Raw genomic sequence first — 8,400 nt, 5'->3', positions numbered from 1 at the left:
TAATGCTGTACGGCTCTCACATTCCAACCTGGGGAGGAGTATCAGCCACTGCCACTACTATACACACGAATTTCCTAAATATCTACTGCCAGGATGATAGCAAGAACACTGCTCAGTGGTTTCACCGACGTTATCACAGACAGAAACGGACTGAGCAGTTTCTGACGAAAATTCTGGGCCGTTCTCCTGTGCAAAAGGCCCGCTCAGGTGCAAGGGCGTTAGCGAGAGCTGCCCAGGAGGTGGCAATCGGGAGCCTTTCTCAGGACTGGAGCAAAGGTGGAGGGAGGCTCCCAGGAAAAAGGTGGCTGCCTTTAAGGTGGGTTTATTTGCCTGCCAGATGGGAAGTCTGTGACCAGCCCCTTTCAAACAGGTAAAGGCAGTAAGGCTTCTCCACCCACTTGCCTTGATCTTTCATCATAACTGTGGGCCAGGCAGGGAGGTTGTGCAATGTGCGCGCTCCAGTCAGGAGGCTGCGGGAGAGATTCATGCGCTGTGAGCAGGAGCCGAGGCTTGGAGGCCTGAGCCAGGAGAGCAGGCAGGGGCTGGGATCAAGGCCCCCTCTCCAACCAGCATGGAGCTGAGGATGGGCAGGATCGAGCTCTCCCTTGGGATCCTTCTCTTTGGATCTCTCCTTCCTCCTGAAGTGCTTGGGAAAGAAGGTGAGTGTGGGACCTGCTGGGCTTGGACAGCAAGCAAGAGAGAGGGACCTCTTTGAGGGGTGGGGAACGGGGCCTGGTTTGCTTGTGTGGGGTCCTGGGAACAGTATAGCCTTCCCGGAGAGAAGGGCTGCAGGAAACTGGTGCCTCGGAAAGCAGGTGGGGTGTGGGGGTTGAAATCCAAGAGCAAGCCCCCACTGTCTCTCAGTGGCTCAGTGAACTGAGCTCAGGTATGCTGTTCCCCCCTCCCTCTCCATTCCCTCTCAAACGAAGCACAACTGCCTCAACATATCTAGTGATCCAAGAGAATTCTTCCTCTGTTTGCATTAAACACATGTGTTGCAGATAACAAGCTTAAACATAAACTCACGAAGTTGTTCTCCTCACCCCCTCGACAACACCCCCGCAGTTTCCTAAGGAAGCTCACTAGAGAGTTAACCCTTGTGAGCAAGAGAGCAGTCATTTCTGGGAGGTGTGGGAGATGAGGCAGTCTCTTTAACCTACCTCAGTGTGGGAAGTTAGAGCTCAGCTTTACAATTTCTTCTTCCACCTCTTCTTTCAAGACCCTCCTGCTTCCCCTGTCTGTTCTGCTGAGCCCCTTTTATTAGATACAGTAATCTTTTTTTCTTCCACCTTGGCAATTGCATGGTAGTTATGAAACACCTGGGAAATGGGAATCTTAACAGAAGGGTGAGGAAGAGTAAAGCTCCGTTCAGTTTCCTACCTCTCACACTTAATTTCTGCTAGAGACTTCTTTTTGAGTCTCTCTTTTGTACGGTGAGGGTTGTCAGAGCTTTTCTTCTGAAGGATAGCCCCCTTGTTTGCTGCTCCAAGACCTTGATCGGGAGGACTTAGTCATAACTGGCAGTGCAGCCATGGGCTCACCTCAGACTGTGTGTGGAATGCTCATTTAAACTGTTCTTGACATGCATATTTGTATTAAGGATTCAGCTAAATGGAAACCACTAGTAGACATTATGGAGAAAGTGAACCCAGGTGAGAAGTAATATAAGGTATTGCCACACAGGCTCTGTTTTCCATATGTGTGTGACCAGTAGTTGTCAGTTACACAGAGACTTCTCTGCCAACTTCTCAGCTATCTCAGACATCTTATTTTGTCTGCATCTGTGATCTACTCTTCCTTCATGTGTCTAGCAAGGAACAAGCAATTCCCTGACATCCTCTTTTCTGAAATCTTTCTTCTTTTGAGTAGATTTCCCATGTGAATGGAAAGCCATGGTGAGATTCCTAGGTCAGAGACTGTGGACCTAAGAGCCAGCAACCCCAAAGTACTTGCATTCCCTCTGCTTTTGCAGTCCTACTGACTCGTTCTTCCTTTTGTTGAAGAATCTGTGCTGTGGGTTTCACTTTGAGAGATGTATTTCTTGAAGAGTGGTCTTTGCCCACACCTGTGATGGTGATGAGACATGGCTTACAGACTGTGAAGGTTCTTGCCCTGGCTTCTTCTGAGTGTCTTTTCTTTTGCTCTCTGCTAGAACTTGCTGCACAGCCCCTCTTGCTTCCACATCACTGCTTCAGGCCTGAAGTGTGTGGGATAGATATTATCTGGGTGACGGTTCTGGAAGGACAAGCTAGCACACCCTGAATGTTTTTTTTTGTTGTTTTGTTTTTTTTTGCTGCCAACAATACTAGAATAATATCTGAAATAGAGAGACTGAAAGCAGGAGAGAGCTGTCTCTTCTGGACAGGGAGTTTGTGGCTTGGAAGGTTTGGCCATATGACCATCCCATGAATGCAGCAAACTTGCAAAACCTGGATTCCTGCTTTTCATTTCTCCCAATCCAAAAAAGGTGTTTCAGAGGTGAGAATAGCAGTGCAATCCCTCTTATCTCCGATTCTGGGCCCACAGCCTGCTTCCTCATTCCACAGGACTCCTGCTGATCTGCACTTTACACTCTGTTAGTTGTAGTTGGCAGGCAGTATTTGTGAAGCAGTCAGACGAGGGGGAGGAAATCTGGATATTTAAATGCAATTTAAATGTTTCCCCTCTCCTACCTCTCACTCTCAAATTCTTTTCTGAGATGTTTAGAAATGACCCCTCTGAATACGCTCGCAGGAATTCAAAAGGTTAATCCAAAGATTTTTTTTCTTGTGTTAGCAAACTGGGGCTGTGATAGGTGCACTGACATCGGTAGTCTGTTCTGTCAGTGCCAGCAGAGCCAAAGGCAGCCTTGAAGCTGTGCATCCAGCAGTGTGACTTACTTCATCTTCTCTCCCTTCTCCTTGTTTGCCTAAGAAGTGATACATTTTTAATTTCACTCTAGATCAAGACTTAAGGGCAAACTCTGATCATATTTTCAAATTTCTTAGGGCTAAAAATGAATAGACTACTGAATTTCTTTGTCGAATGACTCCAGGAGCCAAGACTTAATGTGAAATCGTGCAGTGCAATCCTTTGAGAGGTGGCAGTGCTGTGCCCTGCAGCTGCTATTATCTCGCTGTTGTGGCTGGAACGTTTCTGAGGAGCAGACAGTGAAACGATTTCTAGGCCAGCATCAGACAGTGAACAGCAGCTCTACAGAGGTGTAGAGCTAGGCAGATTGAGAAGCTGAAATCTCATGGCTTTTGGAGACTGTGACAGTGGAAACTCCCTTGTACCACTTCACACTGCCTGTCTTTCCCACGGTGTTTCAAGCACTGAATGGCACTTCTTGCTGATACCGATTGATCTTTTGTGCTGGTAATTTATTTGATTGCCTGCCTGTTCATCCATTTTGTCTGCTACCTTCCTATTCCAAGGAGGATGTGAGCAGCTGCTAATGCTGTCTTCCCATTTCAATAGGCTTCGGCCTCCTGTTCCCATCCTGAGACAGCTTTAGAAAGCAGTAAATGTTGTCAGGGTTTAGCGTGGCATTGCATTTTTCAGATGTTTCCAGATGCCTGTGGGTGTTAATTGAGAGGAAGGTGGAAGAGGAGGGGGTCTCCTATACGAGACAGAACTTTTTAACTCCTGACTAGCTGCAGTGTTTTATGTTTTCCCATTCTTCCTCTAGCCGTACTTTCTGAAGATAAAAGGTCATAAAGAATGTGGAGTCGTGAGGTGACAGAGAAAGTGCAGGCTTTCCATCTTTGACAAAACTAGGATGAAGCCATTCCATGGGACATATGAGTTAGGTCACTGATTTTTTTCCCTTCTTTGGTTTTCAGTGAATCTGCTAGACACGAGCACTGCACAGGGTGAGCTGGGCTGGCTTCCAGATCCTCCAGAAGTAGGGGTGAGTATACATGTTCAAGGATGGGGAACTGCTTGATGGGGAATGTTACAAAATGGAAAAACAGAATTCAAACTGAAAACTTATCCTATCCTCTAGGATCAGGCATCTGCAACTCCTTCTTCTCCTGAACCTCTGATCACATTTTCAAATTCAAACTACTGAATTTTTTTGTGGGATGATTCCAGGAGCCAAGTCTTCATGTGAAATAATGCAGTGTAATCCTTTGAGAGGTGGCAGTGCTGTGCTCTCAGTTATATTTGTCTAAGTACAGCTATTTTGCCTCAAATACAGATGAGTGATCCTTCTAGCATCAGGACTTCAGTGATGGAGGATGATTTCCTTTAAAGCAGCAGGACTCTGTGGGAGTAGTGGAAAAAGGCACAACGGAGTGGATTCAGGAAATACATGGCAGCAGTTGAAAGGAAGGATGTTAATATGTAGTTAAAGCTCCTTATCCATGCTCTTATCTTTCTAGCAAGTCACAAGCTCTCCTATGGTGAAAGAGTCTTTACCCTTGCTGCTTATAAAGTAGATGTGGGCTCAGCCTGTTCTTAACTCATTTTCATAACTTTCCTCTGTAATGTGCTTTGGCTGGTTGAAATTCATCCCAGCCTCCACCTACTCCTGGTAGTCTTGTTAGGTGAACTAAAGCCAGGTAGTGAGGTTTTCCTATACAGGCATAACTGCATTTGTTTTATTTGTACGGCTATTTTGCTTGTTATTATAACCTACTCAAAACAGGTGCCATAGTGACACATATACGTAGATCATCTTTTGCCCATTGTTCCCTTTGTTGTCCATATAAACTGTCTGCATGGTGATTTTAACCCAGTACTGCTCTGTAGGCACGTTCAGGATGAGGTCTGAAAACATGGAGAGAAACTGAAAAGTGCATTTTAAAAAATAATATGTTAGAAAGAAGACAAAACCTTTGTCACAGAACACCTGGTTTGGCATAAGAATTGCCATACCCTTCAGTTTGTGCTACATCTGCTTTTTTAAAAAAATAACCTTATATATTTCACATGTAGTTGCAGTTGGGAATTTTAGAAGATGCTGGAGAACATGGTCTGAGAGCATGCTAATCTAATAGATCAAGATGCTGATGACTGATAATGAAAAATGGATTCACTGACTTCTGATGAGCAACTCCGTTGTAGGATTTTGTCTGTCATTTCCTGATAACTGTTAGTTGGAGGGGCTCACAAATTGCCACTAGCAAAAATGGAACAATGGGTGATTCTCTTGGAATTGAACTTTGAACAAGTTTCAGAAACTGATCTTCCAGAATGCAGAAGGAAGTGTGTTTGAAAAAGAACCGAGATTAATTCAGAACATTTTTGACACAAAAGAGCTGAGATTAAAATGGAATAGACTGACTAGCTTCAGTATTAACAGGCTGGAAACATGTGAGCTGTATGGCTTACAGGAAAGAGCTGTATTTCATATAACAATGCTACTTGTATCTAATCTTGGGTGCCAGAGATCTCCCATCTGTGAGCTGGATTTGTGTCAATACACTTATCACACACAGAAGGAATTTGCTGTGAGGAATATTCATGCTTTATACGGATAAGGTCTCCAAGGCATAGCGCAGAGGAGGTTGGTTAACTCTGTGGAGGCAGAATTACACCTTTGTTTTCTGCTCTTCTTTAGCCAGTGATAATGCATGAAGTGGCTTGCCATGTTTGATGTTTTCATGGTAATGCAGGGTCTGTACAAATGTAGACAATGCTTTTGTTAATACATGTGCAGCCTATGTCCAAGCTGTAAAGTGAATCCCAGCCAGTTTTGGATAGCACAGGTCACTATTATTGATTTTTAGAGTACACTAACTAGCATTACACTAACTAACTAAAATCTTACCTAAGTTTAGCGGTGACATAAAACTGAAGTGTCTCTAGAAATTTGTTGGCTAAAAGGTTTATGCTAGCTTGCTTTGTAATAGGTGTTTACGACGTGTTTGATTCATTTTAAGATAAAAGCTATTAAAAACAAAGCCCTTAACAAGGCAAACTGTAGTTCCTATAATTTTATCTCTCTCTCTCCACAGCCCCCTCATCACCCAGCAAATTCCTTGATAATTTGTTTAATCAATTACTGTGGACTGTTGAGATAGCAATATCAAATAAGCATGGAGATGTATATTACAGTACAGTGGTAGAAACCACTCTTCTAACATGGTAGAAAACGAATGATGATCACTTTGAAGGTGTCAGGAACCAAAAACTTACTTGCTCTGACATCAAACACTGATACAGGATGGGCAGAAAATGGCATGAGAGCATCCCTGTGGGGAAGGATTTGGGGTGTCTGATGAAAGACTCAACATGTGCCAGCAATGTGCACTTGCAGCCCAGAAGGCCAACCATATTCTGGGTTACATCAAGAGAAGTGTGACCAGCAGGTTGAGGGAGGTGGTTCTGCCCCTCTGCTCTGCTTCTGAGTCCCCACCTGAGTACTGCATCCAGTTCTAGGGCCCCCAACACAAGAGGGACATGGAGCTGTTGGATCAGGTCCAGAGGAGGGCCACAAGGATGATCAGAGGGCTGAAATACCTCCTCTATGAGGACATGCTGAGAAAGCTTGGGAGAGAGAGCTAGTCTCTTCAGACTAGAGAAGAGAAGGCTTGGGAAACCTTATAGTAACCTCCCAGTACCTGAAAGAGGCCTATAGGAAAGCTGGAGAGGGACATTTTTAGAAGGGCATGTAGCAACAGGACAAGAGGAAATGGTTTTAAACTGGAAGAGGGTAGATTTAGACTTGAGATTAGGAAGAAATTCTTTACCATGAGAGTGGTGAGACACTGGAACAGGCTGCCCCAAGGTTGTGGACGTGCTTTCCCTGGAAGCATTCAAGGCCAGGCTGGACAGGGCTTTGAGCAACCTGGTCTAGTGGGAGGTGCCCCTGCCTATAGCAGGGGGGTTGGAACTGGATGATCTTAAAGGTCCCTTCCAACCCCAACCATTCTGTGATTCTTTAAGGTCATCCCATGCTGCACAGGCAGTCTGGCTCCTTGCACTGATTTTAAAAATCATCAAATCTATTGGAAAAGTATTTCTGAAGTGCTGTGATGACTAAACAAAATGACAAGGCACAGTAGCATTGCTTCCTGGCAGGTTGTAAAATAACAATATAAAAATCATGTATCTTTGTTTTGCTTTCAAGTATAATTACATCAGTTTTGAACAGATGGTAACGAGGAGCTGCATTATCCTCTTGAAGTTTGCTTTCAATAGATAAGGTTTTGAGCAACCCAGTCTGGCTCTGAATTTAGCCTTGCCTTGTCAGAATAGACTAGGGACCCAGAGGTCCTTTCACACCAAAATATTTCTTTATTTTCCATGAGTGTTCTGTTTGTCAGCACTTTGATTTTGTACATTTAGCCGAGGCAAAATAAGGCTCTCCCAGTTCTACTTGATTTAATGTATTCAGCTCTGTCACATCTATTCCTGTGATTCACTCTATCAGTTTATGTAGGCCTGTGATAAAATGTATTCAGCAAGCCAATATTTGTGTTTAGTTGCTATGATTATTCTATGCCTACCTTGTGTGCCAGTCTTGAAATTTTCCTTTTGTCTACTATTTCTGATTTCATTTTTGTGTGTACACGAACAGCATTTATATAGTCCAGTCACATTTTCAACTTTGTATATGTGAATATTTAAGTTCTTACCCATTTGTATTGTAGGTGGGCCTCTCAAGATGGCATTCTGTCTTTATACTGTTCTATGGATTGCAAATTAACCCAGCATTCCTTGGAGGCAAGTTTTCACCAGCTCTACAACAGTCAATGCTGACAGAAGAGATTGTTTTAACAGTTTCTTCATTTTTAATTTGGTTATCTGTTACTTCCAGAATCAGAAGCACACTAGTTGCCAACTTGTATAAATAGGTACAATTTGCCCTATTGTATTAGTATCAGAAGTTCAGAAATGAACAGTTCTCAACTGGTAGCTTTTTAGTTTAGAGAGCTTACTTTTCTCATATTATACTTCTGCATGGAACATAGTATTATAGAAAATTCAGATGATTTTTCAATCCTTTGTAGCCTGCCATTTTTGTGTACTCTGCATGAGGTGGAGGACATCTTTTTTTTTTTTTTTTTTTTTTTTTTTTTTTTTCTGCTGCTTCCACACATACATCAAACTATTGCTATCAGTTACAGACTTTCTGCCAAGTCCCCTACTGTGAATGGTACCTGGCCTGCTCAGCTCTGGTTCATTTTCACACACAACAAAGAATAGGCATGTAAAGCACAGTGGCCTAATGTATCTCAACCCTCTTCAGAAATAGCCAATAGCTGCAGTTACTGTGGTTCCTAAAACACTTGGAAAGCTTTGGAAATGATGGAATTCTTGTGCAGCTCCGTAGCCCATGTTTCACAGGTCTGATTATGAATGTAGCAACTGCTAAAGCTATATGAATGTAACTTATGTAAGCTAGTGTTCAAACTGTTATTGTTGACATTTTATTTTTCTGTTAAATGCATGTTATAGTAAAAACTT

The 8,400-nt window shown here is 43.2% G+C and overlaps 1 protein-coding gene across 3 annotated transcripts in view; it reads left to right on the top strand.

Moving 5' to 3' along the window:
* Positions 1-300: 300 nt before the first annotated feature.
* The window catches only part of EPHA1 (EPH receptor A1), a 31,511-nt gene continuing 23,411 nt past the window's right edge, over positions 301-8,400 (top strand). Inside the window, exons 1-3 of one of the 3 annotated variants that reach the window (XM_042867709.1) lie at positions 301-316; positions 436-659; positions 3,825-3,892. In XM_042867709.1, coding sequence (XP_042723643.1) covers positions 572-659; positions 3,825-3,892 — 156 coding nt within the window. In that variant the 5' untranslated portion in view covers positions 301-316; positions 436-571. Of the gene's footprint in view, positions 317-342; positions 660-3,824; positions 3,893-8,400 lie in introns of those variants that run through there. The other 2 variants (XM_042867708.1, XM_042867710.1) reach the window with 2 other exon arrangements.

This window comes from Lagopus leucura, unplaced genomic scaffold (genome assembly GCF_019238085.1).
Source record: "Lagopus leucura isolate 7727_CA_CO unplaced genomic scaffold, USGS_WTPT01 Super-Scaffold_100001, whole genome shotgun sequence".
NCBI classification, from domain to species: Eukaryota; Metazoa; Chordata; class Aves; order Galliformes; family Phasianidae; genus Lagopus; species Lagopus leucura.
Note: the sequence above shows the minus strand (reverse complement) of the source record. Positions and strands in the feature narration are given on the sequence as shown.